The 26229-nt window shown below is 35.6% G+C and overlaps 1 protein-coding gene across 3 annotated transcripts in view; it reads left to right on the forward strand.

Moving 5' to 3' along the window:
- CD36 (CD36 molecule) overlaps nt 1-26229 on the forward strand; it is a 90495-nt gene that overhangs the window by 23242 nt on the left and 41024 nt on the right. Inside the window, exons 1-4 of one of the 3 annotated variants that reach the window (XM_036761558.1) lie at nt 3469-3608; nt 6774-6853; nt 13580-13672; nt 14162-14373. In XM_036761558.1, the coding sequence (XP_036617453.1) occupies nt 14254-14373 (120 nt within the window). In that variant the 5' untranslated portion in view covers nt 3469-3608; nt 6774-6853; nt 13580-13672; nt 14162-14253. Of the gene's footprint in view, nt 1-3468; nt 3609-6773; nt 6854-13579; nt 13673-14161; nt 14374-26229 lie in introns of those variants that run through there. The other 2 variants (XM_036761559.1, XM_036761560.1) reach the window with 2 other exon arrangements.

Genomic DNA, 26229 nt, shown 5'->3' on the forward strand with positions numbered 1-26229 from the left:
AAGAACTAGGAAATTGAGGCACAGAAACTTTAATTCCCATTCCCTTAGTTAATGATTCCAACTGAGGTGACATCTATAAATCTAATGAAGGAGAATAGGAAAAGGGGAGGGGGAGACAGAGACCCCCTCCATTCTTTACAGTAGAGAAAAACAGGTCATTATGACCCTGTTCTTACTGAGCAAATCTTTAAACCAGAACCAGAAGAAAGAACAAAAAGTTTCAGGGTAAACTTTCCCAGAGGCTGAGCCATCAGACTCTCACAGCCTCAGAATTTTTCCACTTCCCTATTTCTTGATTTTTAAACATTTCTTAGTATGTATATTACATATATTATATATATACATATATATATATGTGTGTGTATATATATATATATATTTATACATATCTTCCCTGTGAAGTCCTCACATTTTGTTTACCTCACACAGTGAACTTAGCACTTGGATAATGTAGACTATTCAAAAGAGACTTTCCTGTAACCTAATAAGCAAAGAAAGGCCTGATGATTCAATGGTGAAAACAGTTAAAATTAAGATTTTTTTTTAAAAAAATTATTGAGTAATCATTTGAAATGGGAGAGATTTAAAGTAAGTAAAAATTATGAAATCACATTTTTTTTTCCCTCAAAGGATGTTAAAGTATTTTACAGAATGTTCAGCTTGATTTTTCCTCCTTCTGTGGGCAGGAAATGGTTATTGTTTCTGGTGCTGGGGTGTAAGGCCAGGACCAGGAGGGAGATGGAGGTACTGATCTTCCTGAATATTCACTTTGTGATCTTAGTTAACTTGTGGAGAGACAGAGAGAGAGAGAGAGACAGACAGACAGACAGAGACTCCCTTTAAGGGTAATACAGAGAGGCTTATCAACTGATAGAGTTTACAGATTGTCTTTGGAATAATGCAAAGTAGTTGACACATATAATACTCTCAACCTGGGCTATGATTCTAGCTCGTTAGGGCTACACATTGGCAGTGTCTTGGATGTGAAATGCATAAATGCATCTCTTTCAGTGCTTTAAACTGCTCTGTAGTGGGCCTTTCCCTTCTCACCTCCAGGAGGATGAGTCTCCATACTTTTCGGCAATCCGTGAATCAGAGAACCATGCTCAATGAATTCTTAACTTTTGGAATTAATACCTGAGAGATTGGGAAATTCAGAATGTACCTTACTGTTATAGATTTAGAATTATAAGCTGGTATGCGTATTTTGTCTGTTAATTTACCAGGATACTTTTGCCTATTTTTTTAAAATCAGAATTTAATCGCTCTAGGGAAATTCGTAATTTAAAAGAATCTTTGGATGAGTTTTTTGCATAATGATATCCATCTCCCTCCCTACCTTATCCCCAACTTCCATGTATCTGTTTGGTATAAGGGATAAGGCCTGCTCCTGTAATTTTGTTGGAATATGAAATTCCCCTGACCAAATAAGATCTGGGAAGAGAATAAACATTTACACAGCAGGTGGAAGTACTGTGTGGAGCACTTTACTGTTAACTCATTCATGCTCACAATCCCACAAGGCAAGTGCTGTTATAATCCCTATTTTACAGATGAGGAAACTGAGGAAGACAGAGGTTTAAGTGACTTGCCTAGGGTCACACAGCTAGTGTCTAAGGCCAGATTTGAACTCAAGTCTTTCTGGTTCCAGTGGCTCAGGGGATAGAGTGCCAGGCCTACAGTCAGGAAGACCGGAGTTCAGATCTGGCTATGTGACCCTGGGCAAGTCACTTCATCCTATTTACCTCAGTTTACTCATCTGTTAAAAGGGCTGGGGAAGGAAATAGCAAACCACTCCAGTATCTTTGCCAAGAAAACCCCAAAAAGAGTCAAGAAGAGCTGGACGTGCAGAAAACTAAACTAAACAATCAAATAAAACTTCTGAATCCAGGCCCAGCTCAATCCACTGTGTCACCAAGCTGCCTCAACGTTGTCACTTTTTTTTCAATTATACTCTTGATGAATTGCCTGGGCCACTGATGGCTTAAGCGACTTGCTCAGGAACACATAGCCAGTATGTTTAGTAAAGGGGAATTGAACCTAGGTCTATTTACTTTATTTAAAGCAAAGTACAATTGTACACACATATCTCTGTTGAACTCTTCCGTTTTGTTAATTTTTTACTTTTTCCACTACCATGTCATTGGGGCATTCCCAGACTTTTAGGAATAAACTGTAAGAAAATGGAGCAATCATAAAATACTACATGCTTCTATTTTAAGACAAGTGAAGAACGCTGAACATCTCTTATACATTTTATATCTTTCATATGATATCTTTTATGTATGCTCAATATGTCTTAGACTATACATTTAAAAAAAATAAGTTTGTTGTTTGGTTTGGGGTTCTCTTTCTTTCTTAGGACAGTGACTTCTCTATCTGCATGAGAATTTCAAAGTACATTAGGGAGACCTCGATGCATCTAAATGCCAAGGTCAGAAGAAACTAAAGGTTAATCCTGTGGTAATGAATAGTTTTAACATAGTCTAATGAACTAAAATTCTGCATGTTGCCTTAATTCATGGTTAGGGCTTAGGAGGGTTTCTATACGATTGGCCTTTCTGTGAAATGATTATTTTTTTTCTCTTAGGGCTCTTTCTAGAGAAATCCCTATGAGTTTCTTTTATTTAAGATCCTTCCCCTTACAATGTCTATATGTTTGTGTTTGGGCAATATAAACTCAAATAAGCAATTCTTTGAAAATTACCAATCAACATAATAAATGCTAATACTTAAAATGTCTTTATTTTAATTATTTTGCTTTAGTATCACTTGATGGTGTTAAAATTTTAGAATCAAATCAGCTTAGAATTCAGTACTTCCTGAACATGGGACTATAACAAAACTCAGACAATGTCTTGGCTTAAGTATCCAAAGGACATTTTTGCAGATTGCATTGTGCTTTTTAGTTTCTATAAAACAAACAGAAACTTGACAAATACATAAGGGCTTCCAGTTAGAACAATAGATCATTTCCTTTTTTCTAGATCTGTATTTCATCCTTGCCGATTGACAGTCTTTTCAGCTATTAAAAAGAAAAAAAAACAACTGTTTTAACCGAATCAATTTTGATTTCTGAAATTACAATAATACATTTTAATTGATGAAAAATATACCAATTCTACAATAGGCACCTCACCATCTTTATGGCACAACTTTTGAAGACCAAAATTATATATAAGGAAGTGAGTTGATAACTGGTTGTTTCATGTCCCCAGCTTCTGCATTTAAATTTACAACTGTATGACAGAACATATTATTGGCAGCTCAGCAACTAAGTTCCCCTTTGTCTGCTTGGCCCCTGACTTACTTGGATTGGAATTTTACCAAAAGGAAAAAAAAAATGCTGTTCTTAGTATTTATCATGAGATATAGGTAATAGGTCTTTGTCAGACCATAGTAGTACAAATCCTTTTTTTTTTTTTTTACTGGCAACAAATTACACACTGGGTTCTGACGTCTTCTTGATTATTTAAACTCTCTCACAGTCCTTAGTGGATGTTTTTTCAGTGTGAGGATTTAACTACAGATGCTACTTGATTCTAATGAGCACTGTATGAACAAATACTGGAATAATCAATTGAAATTTCATTCTCAGCTTTTCAAAGGTAAGTCTTAGATTACTATACATAAATATGTTAAGTAAGGGATTTTCCCATCTTCTAGCAGACAGTGGGACCTAAAGCATCCCTGTAAATGCTATAAAAGAAATGTGTACAATTTTTACTTGTTATCGTTTTCTTCTAAATCTCTAACTTGGAAAGAAACATTGTACATTATTTTTGCAGTGTCCAATATTTACTCCTTGTTTTCTGAAGAAAAGGAGGTACTTTGCAATGCTTTGTGAATCTTTTCATAGGATATATTAAGAAATTTAATACTTCTTTTTTTGGTCAACAGCCAACCACATTTTACCTTTCTATGACTTAAAATTCTTTATTATGGAAATAGCATTGCAAATATTTTATCTTAATGTCAGATATTAAGATCATATTCTAAGTACTACATTTTAGGAAATACATTCTGTAAGTCATGCAGTAGAAATGTTTTAATAAAAATGCTTTAACTTCAGAGGAATGGGATTCAAGCTCTGACTTTTTTAATCTACCTCTTATGTGACATTGGGCAAATTAGTTTCCTTCTTTGTGCCTCAGTCTCCTCCTCCATAAAATGAGATTCAACTAAATAACCCCTAATATCCTTTAGTGGTAAATCCATGATCCTTTGTGTTATAAAATAATATATTTTTGTTCTTGATTTTAATTTTCATCCAACATATATCTATTACGGTGAAAAAGTAACCCATATGCTATTGCTTAATTCTATGTATTACTTTCTTTACTCATATTGATGGCAACATATTAACCTGTACCATGTGATTATTTAATGCTCGACATCAGCAATAGATTATTAATCTATTTGAGTTGTATAACTCTAGGAGGAGTGGACTCTGGTGAGATAGCTAAAGTATTGTCTGCCTGAGTAAGTTTTTTCATAGTTAAGCATTATTAAGTGAATAGAAGCACTACTGATTTACAATCCTAGTAGAAATATGTTATAAAGAATTGATAAAAATTTCACTTTTTGTGACTACATACACCAAGCTAACAAAACAAAAAGAATCAGATGTTTCTCTTGAAGCCTACACTTTCCTTCCTACCCTTCAATGAGACTTTAAAAAAAAAGGATATTGAGTTTGAACAAAGGTGATGCTACTTCAGAAGAAAGATTTAGGAAACAATAATAATTCAGTCCAGTCACTATCTTCACACTAGAGCTGTTGTGAAGTGGATTCAAGAATGGATAGTTTCAGATATCTTGGCAGATATATAAATTGAGCTAGATTAGTCATTCTGTGTGGTTTTGGTACCATAATAAATAAATGGAGCTAAATTTTTAACCACATAGAGTAGATATATAGATTCTGGCTTTAATTTTTAAAAAAAAGCACATTCAAGTTCCAAGTTAAAGGTAGAAAATAGTGGTTATGTAAGCTATACAATGGGGTAGTGAAAATGATCATGGAAAATTCATGTATCTTTATTTAACTTGCTAGATCACTTGATTATGATATTGCTCTTCCCTCTCCCCCCCCCACCCCAATAGTTTTGAATAACAAGCCCATGTAGTGAATGAGGTAGCCATTGTATAGCCACAGTCTTGTTTGGACAAAATATATGATCATTAATGATATTTGTCTAGAAAGCTGAGGTTAACACCCTATCGGTGTATGTATTATTGTCTTAATTTGATTTCAACATTTGTTCTAAATTATTGCCTTAGAGTCTTCTATAACAATATTTCTTAGTATTTTCCCCTTTCCCCTACCATATTACATAGGGATATTAATATGAATATTCTGACAAAGCACCTGTACATTAAGTGGTTGTTAGTCATTTCACTGAATTTTACTTTGCTTTCCACACATATTTCACAGTTCATGGGCAAATAGATATATGGATTCAGTTATTTTTCTTCTTTAACCAAAACGGAACACCCATAATGATCTATTGGCTTCACTCTGCAACAAGTCCTGCTATCATTATGGAAATAATATATCCCGTGCCATTTTATGGAGTAGAATACATAGCATATCTATGACCCATGCATAGAAGTTCTAGAATGGAACAGACCCGAAACCTGGGGACCAAATATAGCACCAATTAGACTAGAGTGTAATACCTATCTCCATCAAAGAACAGGCAGAACCAGCAACAGAGTTTTGGGAAGGACTTTCCATTTTAACCAAAGGTGTAGAGAGAAGGCTGCATTCCCACATGGTATAGTAGTGACCTGTAGCTTAGGTTTGGAATTACTTTCTCCTTCTCTTAGACTAAAGGTTAAGAGCCCCTTTAAATGATCTCATCTGTGACTAGAGCTAGTATTAGAATACAGATCTCCTGATTACTAACTTGCCACTTTTCACATCATATTTTGTTGCCTATCAGAAGTAAAGTCCACATATATGGACTATATAAACAGGTGCCCACAGAGGTTTGGTGCAAAGGAACAGAAGAAGAGGAATTGATATCAAACTATTTTAGTAAATTATTTTCAAAATGTTGAATTCAAAATATTGCTTGACTAAACTCAACCTGTTTTTCTTGTTTTCAAAATAACCAGTTAGTTGAATAAGTACAACTTTCCAAATTGAGTTCTATGTGTCAAAATAGTTTTGAAGTATATGAAGCAAGCAAGGATGGGGAGAAATCTGAAAGGCAAGATTAATGAGTAGATCACAGGATATTATGGTTTATTGTTAGTTCTTTTTGCAGGGACCAAAAAAAATGAACGTGGGTAGATGAAGATCTGAGTCTGATATCTTCTCTTCAGTCAGGAAACATTATTCAAAATCTGTCATTCATTTGTGGTAGGAGTCTTTTGGAAGAATGGAACTGATCTTGTTGTTCAGCTTTCACGTTTTATATCCCAGGAAACCCCACTTCTGGGTCATGCCTCTTCTGGGTGGGGTTTCCCCAGTCACATAACAGCTATCCACATATGAGAATAATTACAGGTTCTCTAGAAAACCATGTTCTGTGATGTACTGGCATATAGGAGGGGTTTCTTAGAGTACAGCCTACAACAGGATTTGTCACTGTCAGCCTCTCAGTTTCTACCAGATTGCCAACTTGGTAGTCAAAAGTTCCATCATAAAAAAGAATCGATGGATTAAAGACCCAGAAGGGTTCTTCTGTTGCTGTTGTCTGTGTGGGTTTTTTTTTCCTAAGAAGTGCCTGAGGGATCACAAAGGGGTTTTCTTTGCTTTTAAGTGGAAAAGGAGAAGAATATAGAATCATAAAGTTTGAGGACTGAGAAAAAGCTATCCAATCTACCTCAGAGGTCATTGAAGGTAGGTAATCAAAGAGAGTTTTAACAATGCATTTTATTTTTCTCCTCTTGTTTTTTATCCCTTAACTATTTCTATCTTTCTCACTTTCTGTTCATCTATTCTCTTCTCTAAAATTAAAAACTTTAAAGCTTGTTTAAAAATATGTATTCTATTCCAAATACCACTGTCACTCAGCATTTTTTTTAAAAAATAGAAATAGACAGTGAAGAATGAAAACTATATATTAAGTCAACATTTTTGAGAGTGAGAGAACTTCAGTTAGTCTATCTCTTATTTCATGAATCAAAAGAATGTCCAATGCACAAGGCATTCATCCTGCATTTCAAGAATAACTGCATATAAATGGCAAATTATAAGGTTCTTTGACAGTTGAAAGAATTGCCAACTAGCATGTGGTATTCCAAGATGACTTTTCTCCTCTACTCAACACCAAGTCTGACGTAATTTGTACTTATGGACTCTCCTTTGCCTCAGGTCCTCTTGAATAAAAAAAAATTGATGATAATGATAATGGGAAAATTTTCTCAGATGGGCAGGCTATAGAAGTGCAAAGCATAATTATAATAATACTCTTTTGGGCATCAAAGCATTTAAAAATAATAACTCAACCTAAGTAATAGCAATACTTATCCCTTTTTATATAAAAAGAAAGATGTTCCTTTAAGGTCAGAAAAATATTCTTTAATAGTTGAAGAACAGAATGCCTCTTAGAAAATGCAACATAATAGATGGATTGGCATTCAACCAACTAATGTCTTCATATCATATAAATACTAACAATGTAACAATATTAGACTAACATTTCAGATGAACTGCAACTCCAGGTCAGTAGAGGACATACTTAAGGGAAGAAGACAGAAAGGATGAAGACATAGCCAAAAGGAGAAACCAGAGGGTTTGCTGGTGAAGCTGATTGCCTTGAAATAGGGAGTTAAGGCACTTTTGCGGGTTGTCCTTAGTATACTTTGTCCTACTTGAGTTAGCTTGTGCAAAGCTACTGTGCATCAACCTTATGCCCAGGACATTGTGGGTCACAGGAAGAATCACACTGAGAATGCAGCTTAAGGTATATAAAGAGTCAACCAAGAGTTGGCATAGTTCCCAGCATTTCAATGGTAGAGCCTTATAAATTGCCTACATGTCTGTGTTTGGCCATTGACTGTTTGATGTGTGGAGTTCACTGAGGCATTTTAAAAATTCAATGTTTAATATTTTTTCTTCCACCTTCTCTAATAATCCCACAGTGTCTATTTAAGGGGAAAAACAAAATCATGGTGCAGTGTTTTTTCTTTCCTTTATGACAGCTGCACTATTTTTTCAACCACTTGTGAAAATATTATTAATAGTAGTAGTGGCAGTGGTAGGGGTAGTGATAGTCATAGGAGTAGTAGTGGTGGTGGTGGTGGTGGTGGTGGTGGTGGTGGCAGCAGTAGTGGTGGTATCTGTGGAGGTGTTCTGGAACAGTGGAAAGAGCACTGGCTCTGGAGTCAGAAGACTGTGTTAAATGCCACTTCTGATTCTACTCATGGCACCTTGGACAAGCAATAATAACAATAGCCAGTAATTATATAGAACTTACTATGTGACAGGTACTGTGCTAAGAGTTTTAGAAATACTGTCACCTTCTTATCTTTACAATGAGCCTTGGAGATAGGTGCTATTATTATCCCCATTTTACAGTTGAGGAAACTGAGGCATACAGAGGTTAAGTGACTTGCCTAAGGTCACACAGCTAGTATGTATCTGAGGCTGGATTTCCATTCAATTCTTCCTGACTTCAGGCCCAACATAATATCCATTGCAACACCTAGCTGTCTCTGCAAGTCAGATCTTATTCATGGATTAGTTTGCTGATTTGCAAAAGGAGGGACTCAGATTTTGAAGTCTCTTCTAGCTCTAGACCTGTAATCCTAAGTGACTCTGAAATATTTCCCAAAGTGAAAAACAGCAACAACAGAACACCTTTATGGCATACATCTAGAGCTTTAATGTTAAGCCAAATCGCTGGGAAAACCAGTGAACAAATTTCAGGTTGGCGGTAGTCCTGGTGCCTTTGTTGGTCACATCTATCTTTGTTTCTTTTCATCTAACCACTCACAATCCTATCTTTATTCAAGGGGAATACAGAAATTACCAGAGTCAGACTAGGGTGAGGGCTATAAAAGAATGCTATTATTTATTAAGAATATTTGAGAATACCATTCCTTTTAAGAGCAGTGATCTTCAATAACATTGGCTCAGCAAATTAACTTCCCTAGAAAATGTATTGCCTCTCATTACTTAAAAAAATAATTAAATATTAAGAAGCTTCCAGATTCCTTCTGAAGAATGAATAATAGGAGAGTGACCAATTTTATAGAGGATGGTTTCCAGAACTTACAGCCAACACCCGGAATAACTAGAATTATTTTGTTTGGGAATTTTTAGTGCAATCTTCCCATGGAAGGCATTATATCCCATGGATAGAAAGAATGACAGTGAGATTTTTCTTGAATTCATGACAGGATTACCAGGCAATGGAAACAGAGTTTAAAGAAGTGATTATATTAACTCTTCAAGATCATATAAAAAGGTACCCATCGAAAGATGGTTAACTGATAAAGGGGTATTATAAGTGAGTTTCTAGGCATTTTTCTAAAATGTTCTAAAATTCAAAAGGTAAAGGAGAGGAAAAAAATGAGAGATTTAGTTTGCCATAGTCTAGAGTGGAGAAAGTTTTACCTGTGATTTGGGATAGCAAATGAATGTGTGTGAAAGTCCTTAATTCAATTTTAATGACTTCATAAAAAGATGGAGTTCATATTGTCTTGGGTATTGAGCTTTGTACATAGAGACTTTGAAGAAAAGCATTCTTTTGAGGAAACTATTTGGTATTGTGACTCTGACTCCATGTATCTACATAACAAATGACTCTGTGGTATTTTGTGACTCATTTTTAGTCATAAATCAAATGAAAAAAAACTAGGGCGACAATTGAATTGTGTCTTTGCTCTGCATTTTGTTTTCACAGACATAGTGTCATCACATTTTAGACATGGATTTTAGAGGTAGTATCACTGGGCTAAGTGTCAGCCTATCAGCTTCAAGTTCTAAAATCTATAAGTCCGACCATCTCTCACATGCCTTGGTTGGATAAATTTACAAACAAACAAGCAAACAACACCACTCCCTTCCATATCCTGGCATTTAAAGCCCTCTGTAATATTGTCCCCACCTGCCTATGATATTTCATATTCTCCATTTAAGTCATACTGACTTCTATTCCCTCTTCATGACATTCTATTTCTAGCTTCCATGTCTTTGTATATGTTTATGTTTGAAATGCTCGTTTCACTCATACTTTGTAAAATCCTAGCTTATATTGCTTCCAAGAAGAACAATAATACAAAAAAATGAATTTAGTCTTGTTACAATCCTTTTGCTGATTAAAAATCAACAGTTTTTTTAAGTTTTATTGATGTCATGTTTCTACATTACAAACATTTCCATATTATTCTTATCTTAAGAGATGCCACTAGTAACAAAGTAAAATAAGGTAAGTAAAATTAACAATTGTTTCTTCATGTCTGACTCTTTATGACCCAATTTGGAGTTTTGTTGGCAAATATACTGGAGTGTTTTGTCATTTGCTTCTCTAGCTTATTTTTCAGATGAGGTAACTAAAGCAAACAGAGTTAAATGACTTGCCCAGGGTCACATAACTAGTAGGTGTCTGAAACCAGATTTGAACTCAGGAAAATGAGTCTTCTTGCCTCCAGGGCCAATGCTCTATCCACAGCACCACCTAGCTGCCCTTAAAATTAATAATACAATGACCTTATCTGAAAATGCAGGCAGCATTTATATCTATAGCACCTCCTTCCTCTCCGTTAGGAAAAAAAAAACAGAAATCTATTTTCTCTCCCTCCTACCCCCAAATTAATTTTAAAAATTAATTTCTTACAGCAAATATGAATAGTGAAGCAAAACAAATTCCCTCAGTGGTTGTATACTAAACAAATACATTTCATTCTGCACCCTAATTCTATCACCTCTCTGTAATGGATAGCATTTTTTCATCGTATGTCCTCTGAAATCATGAAAGATGGTTTTATTGGTCATAGTTTTTAAAGCTTTCAAAGCTGTTTGTTTTTACAGTGTGTCGTTATTGTATAGATTGGTTTCCTGGTTCTGCCCATTTCATTGTTCACCACTTTATAAAACTCCTAAAAACTGTTAATTTTTATAATATTAGTATTGTAGTAAAAAGATAAAAATTGGAGGGGCCCTTGGGAAACAGGCAGATTGATACATTGTTGAAGGACAAGTGAATGGATAAAACCATTCTGAAAAGCCGTTTGGGATTATATTCAAGTTACTGTACAATAACTAATGGGGCCCTTTGACCTAGATATATCACTACTAAGTCCATACCCAAAAGAAATCAAAGAAAGAGACAAGGGTCCCTTCTGTACAAATGCACACATACACACACAGACACACACACAGACACACACACAGACACACATACATACATGCATACATAGCTAGGTGGCACAGTGGATAGAATACTTTGCCTGGAGTCAGGAAGACTCATCTTCCTGAGTTCAATTCTGGTTTCAGACACTAACTTTGTGACCCTGGGGAAGTCACTTCATCTTGTTTGCCTCAGTTTCCTCATTTGTAAAATGAGCTGAAGAGGGAAATGGCAAACCACTCCAGTATGTTTGGCAAGAAAGCCCCAAAAGGGATTGAAAATGATTAAACAACATATATGTGTGTAAAATATATAACACATATACATCATGTGTATAAGTATGTATATATATATCATGTGTATGAGTGTACATATACACACATGCATATATATGAGTGTATATACATCATGTGTATGAGTGTATATACACATGCATGCATAAATACATATTAGCTCTCTTTATGATGGTAAAAAACAGAGAAACCTGAGAACCAAGGGATAAGTACATCAACTGAGGAATAGCTGAATAAGTTATAAGAAATGAATATAATGAAGTACTACTGCTCTGTAACAAAGGAAATAAATGCTTTGAAAGACATGAAAAAACTTATATGAACAGTGATAGATGAAGTAAGCAGAAATAGAACATTCTATAGTTTGACATCACTATTTAGAAACAGATATTGCTACAGGGAACTATTAAGACAGAAGAAGGGGTACTTTTTTATCACTGATGTAGGGAAAGAAAATACAGAACTGCATTTTTCCTTATGTGTCATTATATCCTTGTGATGATGATGATGATGACAAAATTGCTATATGCCTATGTGGTCTTTTTTTTGACCTGTATTGTCTGTTTATTTTTTCTGTACTATATTTGTCTGTGGGCATTTCCAGCATAGGGACTGGTTTGCCACTTTGTTTCATAAACCTGTTAAATGCAATTTTCAGACTAAACCCTGCCACAATAGATACCATCAGAACCAAAAGTTCTTGTGAAAATGTCTCAAAAGTTTCAATCCATAACATCTTTATTACCTTATATTTTACAATTTCAAAGCATTTTGTTTACGTGAACTCATAGCCTTCTAGCAAAGTTGTGTAATTCATAATTTAAATAATGTTCCCAACAAGCAAACATGTACATGAGTGTATACATGCATGTACGTATATACATGTATAGATGTGTGTATGTGTGTACACATGGATATGTGTACTGTGTATATGTACTATGTGTATAGAAAGATGAATCAATATACAAGATGAGTCAAAATATTTAGTACTTTGCACTAATTAATGAGAGACCTAGAACTTAAATTTGCGTCTTGTGTTTGAAATCCAGTGTACTTTAAGCTATAATGTGCAGACCCATCATCATACTGTTTTATCAATCTTCTTACCAAAAAGAATCCATTAGTATGAATTTTAAAAATGACTTCAAGCACTGATTAATCACCTAGCACATCATTCTGCCCATAACAGTGGCTCCAAAGAGGAACAAGATGCATTCTCTCTCAACTCTCACAGAGATTTTATAGTCCTATAAAAGATGTTTTCTTCCAGTTTTTGTCCATAACAATAGCTAGTCAGTATCTCAAAAGAGGGGACATTATTCTGATTATACACTACAAAGAACATATAGGGGCCATTGTAAAAAAGAAACTTGAACTTGTAGCTCTAGATGATAAAGAGAACAATATCAAAGATTATTTTTTCATTTCAAATAAAAACTGAAAGTAATAGTGGTTAATTCAGTTTGTTTGGTGATACATTTTCTCTATTTTATAAACCATTTCAAAAAATATTACATTTTAGTGCTTGTCGCAAGGACATATTAATAACATTTGAACTGAATGAATAATGGATCTTTATTTACTTAGATGTTCAATTCTCTGCAATTAGATTTTATGTATAGCAGTAATTGGCATTATAACTAAAATTAGAATTAATCCTTTGGCAAGTGGCAAGATGGTATAATGGAAAGGTCATTGAGCTTGGAGTCAGACTTTGGCTTGAGTGGCTAGTAAGGTGAGACCTGGGCAATTTACTCAATTTCATACAACTTTAGTTTCCTCATCTGTAAAATGGGGATAATGCTACCTTCTTTACAAAGTCGCCATGCAAAAAGTGATTCGTAATTGTAAGCTACTATATAAAAGTGAACTGTATTGCTGTTGTTATTGTCATTTTTATTATTACTGATGATTTGTTTTCTAGCATTTTCTTTTCAACCCTATCTCAACTTGCTGTGTATATGTTTGTTTTTGCAGATTTCCATTGATTGGAAGAATTGACTTTTTTCCTCAAATAAGTCATCTTAAAATCTCTGTGTAGCCTCCCTCCTGCTGCCAATCCTAAAGAAGGTATGGAGGAGGAGATTAGTGAACTATTATTTTAGTAACGTGTGGATTTATGGGGACATCTAAACAAAAAATCTGTTGAACTTGCAAAAGAACCTATAAAGGCGTGGTTATGATTGACTAGAGAAACCAGAGAGCTCAAAAGGATATGATAGGGTGAGGAAGAAATAGGAAGGTGGAGATGAGCTTGATAACATCATGTATGTGTAGTTTTAATGAGGTTATTATTTGTCATGCTAAATATCCTAGAAAAAGAACAGAACAGCTTATAGGATCCACTCGAGCCAATTATATTCTTATATTATATTTGTGAAAAGAAAAGGGTGGGGACCCTTAGAGTCTATACTAGAAGCATTAAATGAACAGAACCAAGCATTTGTTTATTTATAACTAGCACAATTATCTTTTCATCAGTGTTCATTGCTTGTTTTTTGTACTTTGATCTTTTTGAACTGATACTTAGAGTCTGCTTTATGATGTTTCTACTAATAGGATCAAGTTCCTTGGACGTTCAGCGTGAGAGAGACCTGAAGAGTAAAAAAGAACCTGGTGCCAGACCCTACGTGGTCCTTTAAACAGGAATAATGGGCTGTGATCGGAACTGTGGGCTCATCACAGGTGCTGTCATAGGTGGAGTACTGGCTGTACTGGGAGGCATACTGATGCCTGTTGGAGACATGATTATTCATAACACAATTAAAAAGGTACCTATTAATCTGGAGAAAATTGTTGGTGACTCTGACTTGGATTTTCCTTAGTTTCTTTTCTGTCTTAAGTGTTTTCTTCCTATTAAGTGGTCAACATGATATTTCTTAAATATTTGGAGTATAAGATAGCAGCTGTGGTGGTAAGGAACACTGAAGAGCACATGGAGGAGAAAAAAGACTTTTTTCAGTTAATTTAATAGGCCAGTAATATGTTAACATCTCTTATTTTCATAACTAGCTATCATTAATTTCATATACTTTAGCATGATAGAAAAATAGTCATGGATTTCAAGTCAATTTTGCAATATTTCTAACTCAAGTTTCTATTGATTTGACTTGAATCACATAGAAGAGGGTCCTTAACGCATTTCTCAACTGAAACAAATGCAAATTCTGGAAAAGGCTGCCTATAGGTCTCCATCCCATTAGCAAGACAATTCATGTTTGCAAGTGTGTGTGTGTGTGTGTGTGTGTGTGTGTGTGTGTGTGTGTGCTTGTGTGCGTGTGTGTGCATGCTAGCTATTCCTTCAAATAAGCATTTTATAATGGACCAAGGAATTATCCTGGTGTGTTATGTTATAGAATCAAAGCTGGTGAGTAGATTTCATTTTAAATTAGGATGATGAGATTTAGAGCTGGACAGCCTAGATCTTCATCTAGTCCAATCCTCCCATTTTATGTATTTTGAAATTGTGTACTTAGAACAGGGAATCTTGGCATATTTGTTGTCATGCCCCCTTTTAAGCAAATTGGTGAAGCCTATGGACTCCTTGGAATGATGTTTTTAAATATGCAAAATACATCACATTACAAAAGATATTAATTATGTCAAAATACAGTTTATACATATATGTGTATCTACCTATTTGTAATCCTATATATATATTTTATATGCATGTATGTATTTATGTCTACATACATGCAAGTTTTTTGTTTGTAATATATGTGTATGGGTATATATGTATATGTATATTTGAGCATGTAAATCAAGTTAATAGACTCTAGGATGAGAATCTCTGATTTAGAGAATCTCAGGGGTTTATACAAAGTCATATAGATTTAAAATAGCAGGGCTAGGTTTGGAAACTTGGTCCTGAGACCCTGAATCAAGTGCTACACACATTGACTAAAACTATTACCTATTGTTTATTATTGAGTGGAAAAAAGTTAAATTAAACTGATTTTTTCAACATTTAAACATGTAAGTGATATCAGTTTGAAGCCTCCTTCCACGAAAGTAGTTCATTTCCCTTGAAGCTCTTAGTACGCAGTTTTCCCAATTGTGGCACAAATAAAATAATGGCACCAGATGACCAAGCATAGACTTCTCTAGTGTAGCAAGATGGTCCTGAGAGGACAAACACAGCCCTTTGCTTGGCCATAGTAAAAGCCTTTACATCTACTAGAGCTTATTCTTGGGAAACAAAACCTCTGGGCTTCATTCGCTCCAATCAATGAAGAAGCTTTTAAATAGGACTTTAGAAGGGGTGTGCTGGCTTTATGGTTCAAAAGAACAGCTCAGACTCTTGTTCTAAAATTGATGAGGACAACTTATGGGTCTCTGGATTGATGATGTTTCCAGAATTACTATTTATACTTATTGTATTTTTAAGCACTTATTGTATGCATAGCACTGTTATGAGTTTGTGGGTTGAAGTATCCAAAGTAAATAAAAGAAATTACCCTGTTCTCTAGGAACTTAACAAATATGTTAGGAGTTTAAGTAGTTTATACACACTCAAAACAAGGTGTGTCTGTGTTCTGAAATAGCCCACTTCAGACAGTTTTAAGTACTAGGGATTTTTTTCTTCATTCTAGAAAGCCTATCTCTGCCTCTCTGCAACTTAGATATAAAGCCTAAGAGACTATCTAGTCCAGTCCTTTCACTTTACAGGTGAGGAAACTGAGGCCCAGAGAGGTTTAGTGACTTGGAAGAAGATCATCTCTCCCTGTTGTTCTTAATTTCTCACCCCCTCCTGCCCTGGTTCAAGCAGAACAAATCTAATCCCACTTCCATAGCTAGCCTTACCGATATTGCAAAATAACCATCATCTCCTTATATCTTTTCTTCCCAAGACAAAACATCTACATTTGGTTCTACCTACCACCACATAATAAGGTTTCCCATTATCTCAGCTTCCTGGTCACATATCCTTCTTTATGTGCTAATGCACAGCTATATCCTTAAATAAAATAGTTTCATTAACATATCATGAGTACATTCTTGTGATACAGGGTGAAAACTCCATGCACAACCTCCCCACGTTTCATCCATTTCACATTGCTTCTGCAAAAATATAGATTGGCAAAGGGGAAATTTTACTTTCTGGGGCAAATTGCAGTCTTTAAGCTTCTGGTAAGTGTTGAATGACGTCCAGGACAGTCTCTTTAATTAAGACCAGCATAGAGATCTTCATCGGCAAGGGGTTTCTGTGTTCCCAATGCAACTGATTTAACTGTCCTCTAAAGCCCTTATGAGGCTATGATCTGTACTGATAGAAGCATCACAAATCTTTAGTAATATTCATAGTATTGAAGTAAGTAGTGTGCATTGTTTCCTCTGTAGTTATTAGTATGAAAGAAAAAACAAGCATTTCAAAATCCTGAAAGCTTCTTCTAATAATTGGATGTTAGGGTAGGGTGGTTGAGAATCTGTTTTCTACTTATCCTCAATGAAGGCAACTGAGGAATAGGTAAGGGGTGGTAGCAATGAAAAGAGGGAGCCAGAAAGTGAAAACCTGGGCTTGACTTCACAGATGACTTTGGGAAAGTCAACTGGCCTCCATTTCCTCCTCTGAAAACGTGGGGATTGGCCACTGAGGTTCCTTCTAGCACTCGATCTATGGTTTTAGGACCCAAAATATAAGCTGAGTGAGGTAGATACAGGGAGCTTACCCTTCCCCATGAGACTTATGATCATCTATTCTGAACCAAAATTCAGAACGTACTGTTTGACATATTCCTTTTTAAAGGAATAACTTTTCCTCCCCCCCCAAATTTGGTTTGAACTGGAAATCTAGGATGTATATTCCCTTTGCCTATGTTACCATAGTTTATGTAACATGCCAGCAAAGGGAACCAAATCAATCCTCTACCTTATACTTTCTTCCTTGTCCCTCTACTGTAATCATTTTGCATATATGAGATTAGTGAGGGATGTCCTGAGAAATGTTAGACCCAGAGGAAAAGAATTTCCAGGCTACAAAAGAATTCTCCTTGTACAAACTCTCTGGCAGCCTGGAAGGTCAGCTAGTCATGTAATAATTGTCAAGCAGATGTCTGCACTTGCTCTATTCAGCAAGAATTTTCCAACTTTGTGAAGAACAATTCCCAACAGAGTTTGCCACCAATCTATTGAAGGATCATCAGGTAATGCAGTAGAGTCCCAGTAGGACCCAGTTGGTTTGGTTGGTTGGTTGTTGTCCTTCATACTCGGAGAGGACCAAAATGATGTCACTATGTTGGAGTCAAGGTACAGTGTGTCCAGTTGTGACTGATCAGTCCAATACAACCTTGGAAGGCTCTACCATAGGCTGGGAACAAATAATTCATATGAATATTTAGAGTAGAGACGTCTCTACATTTGTACATCTCACATTTCTTCCTTTTTGGAACATCTGAAGATTCACAATACTCAATTCCCTTGATAGGAAGGCTCTACTTTCTAAAATATGTGTTATGGAAATTATAACATCTGAATTTTCTCCATTAAATAAGAACATGAAGGTGACATGTAAGATGTACTGACTTCACCTAAAAAATATCCTTGTGAGAGCTAGCTATGCCATTGTAGATAGAGGGCCAGCATACAAGTCAGAAAATCCTGAGTTCAAACCCCACCTTTGACATTTATTGACTGCGTGACCTTGGGCATGACACTTAACCTCTTGATGACCCAGGCAATTCTCCCTCTACAAGTTGCACAGCCAGTACTGATTTTATCGGTAAAAGGAGTTCCCTATGCTGATAAAAATCACAGGTCCAGTTGAAATACATGTAAAGCTATTCACTTGACAAACTTGGACCAAAGATATTTCATAGTTCTTACAATTAGAAGTCAAGTCAACAAGTATTTTTAGTACTTAATGTTCCCACACTTGGGTTAGAATAGGACAAAAATAAAATTCTAAGCCCTTAGAAGAGTGAGTGTGCTTAACAATGTAGGGTAGTGAGGTTGAATGGTGGTATATCTTCTGATATACTGAACAGGTATATAACTGAATAGGTGCAAATGAAAGGTGGTAAAGGTATGTGTGCACACCTGCGTGTGTAGGATGGGGTGGGGATGAAGAACTTCAAACCAAGTTATGTCAGCATTATAGCAGGAGTGATTAAAAAGCAGGTGTGAAATGAAGTTGCATAATGAAGCAAAATGGCAAGTTCATTATTGGATTACTGGATTTATGAACTTTGAAGTATGCACTACTTCTGCATTCCACATATTTAGAGATATTTAGAGAAATTATCTTAAAAGTAATTGGAATCTTGAAAGTCCTTTTTTTCTAATTAAGTTTTTCCCCCTCTTGGATGAAAATGTATAAAGGAATGTGAAGAAGATAGATTTTCAAGTAAAACATTGAAATGGGCTTCTGCTGCAGGCCATATTATTAAGTTGTAATATAGACTTTCACCCTAAGGCTTATTTTTTAATGGAACTGTTTACCAACGAATAATGATGATAATGATGATGATGAAGATAACCATATTCCTCTAACAGTTATTAAATGCAGGTACTGTATTAAGTACTTCAGAATGTCTCATTCAATCCTCACAAGAAATCTGAGAGATAGGCGCTATTATTATCCCAATTTTACAGATGAGGAAACTGGAATCATTCTCTCTCTTTCTCTTTATCTCTCTTTCTCTTTCTCTCTGTCTCTCTCTCTCTCTCTCTTTCTCTCTCTCCCTCTTCTGCTCTTCCCCTCCCTTTCTCATCCTGGTATAGAACCATTTTTTTACAAACAAGTCCTTTCCTCTCTTTGTCAAACTATAGTCACCCTCTCTCTTTCACCCTTCCTCACTCCCTCCTCCGACTTTTCTCTCATTGCTTTGAAATAAATTTTTAAAAAATACTCTAAGACCATGATCCTAGTGATTCACTGATACTATGAATGCTTCATGGGTTCTTTATATAGTGATTTGACAAAAATTATACAACTTTCCAAGTCATCTTAGAAAAAGTTTCATTGTAAATGAGTCACTTTTCAGAGAGGATTTGAATAATTTTATAATGATAGAAAAAACCCAATCTAATAAGCATTTATTAAATATCCAAAATACAGAAGGCATTGTTGCCAGACTGTAGAGATACAGTAACAAAATGAAAAACAGTCCGTTCCCTCAAAGAATACATATTCTACTGGTAAATATAACAAATGCAAGTAGATGCGTGGTAATTTGTGGTAGATGAGAGTACTAACAGCTAGGAGGATCAGCAAAAACTTCCTACAGGATGTGATCCATGAGATGAGCCTTTAACGAAATGAAGAATTCTGGCCCTCTCCCCAGCTAGAATCTTCCTTCCGAAATGACTTCTCATCTAATATGGCTAGATAGTAGCAATATCTATAAAAACTATTTATAGCCATAGATAGACAGTTTGTATACTTGTTTGATATTGTCTCTCCTCAATGAATGTGAGCTTCATGAGGGCAGTGGCTGTTTTTCTTTTATGTCTTTGGATCCTTAGCACATAGAACTTACTACTACATAGTAAGTATATAACAAATGCTTGTTGATTGTTGACAGACTGGAATATTCTTCAAGGGGTGAGGAGCTGGGGGTGGTTATAGTGAAATAGCCTGTACAAAGGCAAGGGTGCGGAAAATGAATTCCTGAGTTTAAGGTATAACAAGTAGGCCACTTTGCCTGAGACGTAGAATGGATGAAGAGGTATGTGTATTGTGGTTTGGGGAAGGGCGTTGTATTGTCAAGCATAGAAAGGAAGGCTGTAGTCATCACTTGGTTCTGACGGCTCTTTAGCAGTGAAATGAGGTGGTTTGTTGCTTAGGAAGATCATTACAGAAGCTTTTTGGGGAACAGATTGAAAGGAGAGAGGTTATGAACCAGGAGTCTAGTTACTATTACAGTAGTTCAAGTGAGTGGTGCTGAGTTTCCAAAGAGGGTGGTATCGTGAAAGTGACAGGTAATGTGGGAGTAAAAGAACCAGGACTGCGACTGATTGGACATAGGGTTGGGGTGAAAGAAAAGGAATTGAGAATGACTGAATCCAAGATTGACTGAAGGATGGTAACTAGTGGGAAGATGATTTTTCAGCTAAAATAAAAGGGGGTTGAAGGAGGGATAGAGTTAGTGAAGAGGAATTGTGTTTTGGCCATGTTGAGTTTGAAATGCCCCAGGACATCCAGTTGGAGAGATCCAAAGCATAACTGTTGATATGAGAATACAAATTCAGAGCAAGATTGGGACTAGATATATAGATCTAGTAATCACCTGCATGTAGATGGCTGAATTCATGCTATGCCCAGGAGGGAAGAAATAAAGAGAAAAGAAAAGATCCAGGCCTGAGTCTTGACAGACCCATGCAATTTGGAGGTGAAATATAGGAACTGGAAGGAGTCTCTGGACATTTAATCCTAGTCATTCTCATTTTATGAATGAGGAAATAGAGACCCAGAGAAGTTAGATGACTTGCCCAATATCACCAATATAAGCCTACAAAGCCAGATGTAAGCCAGATCTGACTAGAACATGTTCTTTCCCTTGTATATGTTGCTTCCTATGGATAATGGGTAACTAAGTGGCACTATAGTCCACAGAGTGCTGGAACTAGATTCAGGAAGAATTGAGTTCAAAAATGGTCTCTGATATTTAATAGTTGTGTGACCCTGGGCAAGTATCTTAACCCTGTTTGCCTCAATTTCTTCATATATAAAATGAGCTGGAGAAGGAAATGGCAAACCACTCCAGTATCTCTACCAAGAAAACCCCAAATGGAATCACAAAGAGTCAGACACAATTGAAAACAACTGAACAACAACAAAATGGAAATGACTGAATAACAAAATAGTCCATCAGGTAAGGGCAGTGTCAAGGAAAAGGAGAAAGGAGATGTAGGGTGATCAGTAGTATTGCAGGCTACAGGAGAGCCCAAGAAGGAGTGTTTCAGTTGAGTGTTGAAGTCAGACAAAAGCAAGAATACAAGAGGCTGAATAATGGAACACAAGGAAAAAAGAGCAATAAATGTATGACTATTCTATTTTCCAAAAGAGTTGGGAGTGGGGTGTTACACTGATTCACATGTATTCTCTCTTGTCCATTTACAAATGTGATGAGTAGATTGATCATCCACTCTGTGTCCTTGAAAAATGGATTTTCTTTAGTGTTGTTCAATATATTTTTAATGCCTTATTAAAAGGACAGTTCCTAATATTATTAGTTGGTAGGATCATGAAATGGAAAACATCACTGGACTAGAAGTCAAAAAGTCTCAGCTGTTAATAATTCTTTGACTCTTAGCAAGTAATTAAAGATCTGGGTCCTGACTTCCTACTTGTGAAATGAAGGGCTTGGACTAGGTTTCTTTTAGTTCTAAAATCCTGTAATTCAATATTTGCCAAAAACTAGAAAATTATCTTTAGATGAAAGTTATCCTTAGAGGCATCTAGGGGCTTCAATGGATAAAGCTCTAGACTTGGAGTCAGGAAGACTTGAATTCAAATTTGTTTGCCTCAGTTTCCTCAGCTGTAAAATGGAGACAATAGTAACCATCCCCCAGGGGAGAAGCGAGAGAGAGAGTAGTGTCAAGGAAAAGGAGGGAGGAGAGGTAATGAGATCATTTTTACAGCTTTTAGCACAGTGCCTGGCACTTAGTAAGTAATATGTAAATACAATCTATTATTGTTGTTATTATGATTAGATGAATATAGAGTTTCTTATCTTTAAAATGGGAGTTATACTTACATTATTTACTTTACAGGGTGGTAAGCCTCAAATGAGATAATACTTAAGCCTCAAATAAGATAACATCTGTGAAATGTTCTGCATTCTATAAGGAAAAAAATCACATCAGTATAAACTTTTGTCAAGCATATTATTTTAATACCACATTTATTATCAGCATTGCAATTATAAACAGCATAATAAATCACTAACATTAATAATAACAATTATTTTCATTGCTATTACTTTGAGAAGTAAACTTTTGTACAACACTGAATGAGTGAAACTATGAAAAACAGAACAGGATCGATAACAATTTAATCTGTCGACTTGCAAGTTATGCTTACTCAGTAGAGTGAAAGTTTCAATAGCATTGATATTCATACTCTCCCCCAAACTCTACAAGGCTTTAGTCAGCAGTTTGGGATTCAGTTGCCTTATGAGCTAGATTTTCTGTTGGAATACTCCACTACAGAGGCAGATGCTGATCTAAAAGATTCAAGCTAATGCAAAAATTCAGGCTCCTTTACTACCAGACTCCACTAAAATTTACTGGTGTATTCACCATAGGCTGTATATCTTATTTAAAATGCCTTAGACTCAGAGTGGGGGAAAATCAAACCTTCCTTCTATTCTATTGTCAAATCGCTCAGTATCATATCTATTTAGAAATTAGGAGATACACGTGATTTCGTATCTCATAGTGTTGGCATAGGAAAGAGTTGCAAACTGAAAACAGAAAAAAAATTGCAAACAAGAAAAAATTCTAGTGCATAAAGCAGCAGAATCATCAGGAAGAACTTAGTTCCTGTTTTAGCTTATTCATTGTTTCCTTAAGTGACCTTTGAGCAAGCTCCAATATAGTAGGAAAAACATTGACCTAGAAATGAGAACTGGGTTCCAGGGCTGGCTCTTCCACTTACTAGGCCACACGATCTTGAGCAAGTTAAGAAATCTCTGTGGGCTCTAATTTCCTTTGCTGAAAGATGTTAAGTTCTTTTCCAGGTACGAATGCCTGTTTCACTTGAATTCATAAGAAAGGTATAGATGGGGTAGTGATTATAGTGGTAGTATGAGAGGCACTGAATCCTGTTTGTGAGCACACACAGAGCCAAATGGAAGATGGGCTTTTCCCTACTTCATGGTTGATATAGACAGTTAATGCTACCAACTAAATCCCACAAATTATACAATTCTCTAAGTGTACATATTTACAGTAGGTGCAGTACTATGCTTAGGTGGCAAAGGAGGGGGGAAGAAGGGGGAAGAAGGGGAATATTTGCATTATTGTAAATAATGAATCCCCTGAAGGGGTCCCATGTATTTGAATTTACACTATTTGAAGTTATAATTATGTAAATGGCAATTGGTTCCAGCCCAGAAGAATTATGTAGTCCATATTCGAATATGTGGGAGCCCTTCATTGGATTCATTATTCAAAGTAATTGGAACCTAGTTGTAGGTTTAAAAAAATAGTGGCCTATAATCTGCAGAAGTTTATAATTCTAGTAGACATAAACTTGTAAAACTGAAAAAAACAAGCAATTCAAAAAATTAATATTTAAGCAAGTAGAAAGAAGATAATTATTCTTGCTAAAATTTCCAGTAAGAGCTATAATGCTACAGGAGGGAATTCTTTTTAAATGAGTTTACTTCTCTTCAAAAGGCTCTGACACCCTTTCTGTCACAGGATGATCTTTCCCCTAAATACATTTAATGTTCTGTGCCAACATCCCCAGCTTACTACAATTATATAACTAATGAGTTACAGATTTTTTTCAGCAATAGCATGTAATTTTTTTTACTGTACTGAAAGTTATTCAAATAACCTTACCCTATTTGGGAAAACAATTTCTCTAATACTAAAATACTACCATAAAATCTTGCCTTCATGAGCTAAATTTTTGGAACAATCTATTTACTTCAAAGCAAACATTCGCTCACCAAGTGAAATGTACTAGCTATCAAATGCCTTTTTTTCCTCTGTGAAATTGTCACTCGTCTTCCTTTCTGGCAAAATTTGATGTTTGTAACCCTTATTCCTAAGAGTACACATTCCTAGTCTAAGAAATTCTGCCAACAGAATTTATATATATGACAAGACATGGAGACAGTGTTTATTTTCTTAGATACAACATGAGAAAAAGTCATTTCTGTGAATGGCAAATTGTATATATAGAAGTATCTTTTGGTTTATCATGGTGAAACTGACTTGTCACCTGTTTGGGGATTAGCACAGGACCACTAATGAAGACCACAACCCATTAAGGACTTCCTAGAAAAGTGTGATGGAGTAGTTTGGGACAGAGAAGTTAACTTTCCTAGGGTCGTGCAGCAAATAAATGTGAGAAGTTGGAATTCAACCTAAGTCTTCCTGACTTGACCCACAACTAACCACTCTTTTGGTAGGCTTATTAAACTGTGGAAATAATTATTTTTGTGGCATCTTAGAATACTTTCCAGGCTGTGTACATGCCGCAGAACCAGTGTGTGATACAGTGTATAAATAAAATAGAAACACTGGATTTGAGTTTAAATCCCAGCTCTTCTACTTCCTAGCTGTCACCTTGGAAAAGCAACCTAAAATCACTTGAATTGGCAATGTGTGTAGTCCATATTTCATTAGACTTTGAGTCAAAAGGGCCTGGGTTCAAATCCTGCATCAGACACTTATTAGCTAGGTTATTCTAGACATGTTTTTAATCATCATCAGCCTCAGTTTCCTCATTTATAAAATGGAGGTAATAGTATCAACTTTGCCATGTTTTTGTTAAGATCAAATGAAATAGCTTAAGTGAAGTTTGGCCTCTTTCTCCCTCTTTCACCTGTTATCACTGTCCATATCTGCCAACACCCCTGTCTCTGTCCCTCTCTCTCTGTTGCTCTGTCTCCATCTGTGTTTCTCTCTGTATCTCCTCCTCTCTTTCATCTCACATCTCTCTTGTCTCTTTCTCTCTCACCTGTCCCTGACTCTTTTCTTTGTTCTGTCTATATATTGTGTTAGCTGCTATCACAGCCAACACCATCATCATCTTCACTGTCATCATCATCAGAGATTTTCACAATGATTACATGCAAAATACTTACTTACCTCATGATATGTGAGGCTCAAGTGGAAATATTTTATAAATTGCAAAGTACTTTATATTACCATGACAGTGATAAGAATAGTAGTACCTCATGTTTATAAACTATTTATGATCTATAAATTCTTCATAAAAATCCTTTTGAGATAGGTAGTGGAAATATTATCTTCATTTTATAAAAAAAAAGAAAAAAAAAGATTTTCCCCCAATGACACTGTCAAAAAGTAGCAAATTTGAAGTCAGACCTTAGTCTTTTGATTTTGTTTGCTTCTAGTCATCTCTCCTCTATGTTATGTTACATTTTTGGATCGTTATAACTGGTCATTTGGGCAGCCACTACCAACTCAGTTCTAAATAGATCAAAACTACAGAATTTTTTGAAAAATTACTTTCCACTGAAATCTGGAGCCAGTTCTTCTGAGAATTCCTTTATCTCACACATTAGACAATAAGAAAGGGGCTCTGAAGATGGGAAAGACATTTAGAACTGAAGTAGAAAGCATAGATAGTGTGAAGAAAGGTAGAAATTCAGATGTTAGTGATCCTTAGGAAAAGGCCAGTTGATAAAACGATTTCTCTTTCCATGACTTTTTTTTTTAGGTTGAATCTTTCTGATGTCTCTTTCTTTGTCTTTTCCATCTAACTCTAGGAAAAAAAGCCTGTCCTGACCTGGCCATACTTCCTACAGCCCCTCGTTTGGAATATTGTCTATCTTAATTACTGTGTTTTCCCTTTCACATGGTGATTGTGTTCATGGCAAGTTAATTAAGAACAACAAACTATATGATGCCTTTTCTTTATATAAGAATTGTACCTCTCTCCCCTGAAAAGAATGACAGGTTTTAAAGCGTTTTAATGTATTTTC

The sequence above is a fragment of the Trichosurus vulpecula genome, chromosome 5, assembly GCF_011100635.1.
Source record: "Trichosurus vulpecula isolate mTriVul1 chromosome 5, mTriVul1.pri, whole genome shotgun sequence".
Lineage (NCBI taxonomy): Eukaryota > Metazoa > Chordata > Mammalia > Diprotodontia > Phalangeridae > Trichosurus > Trichosurus vulpecula.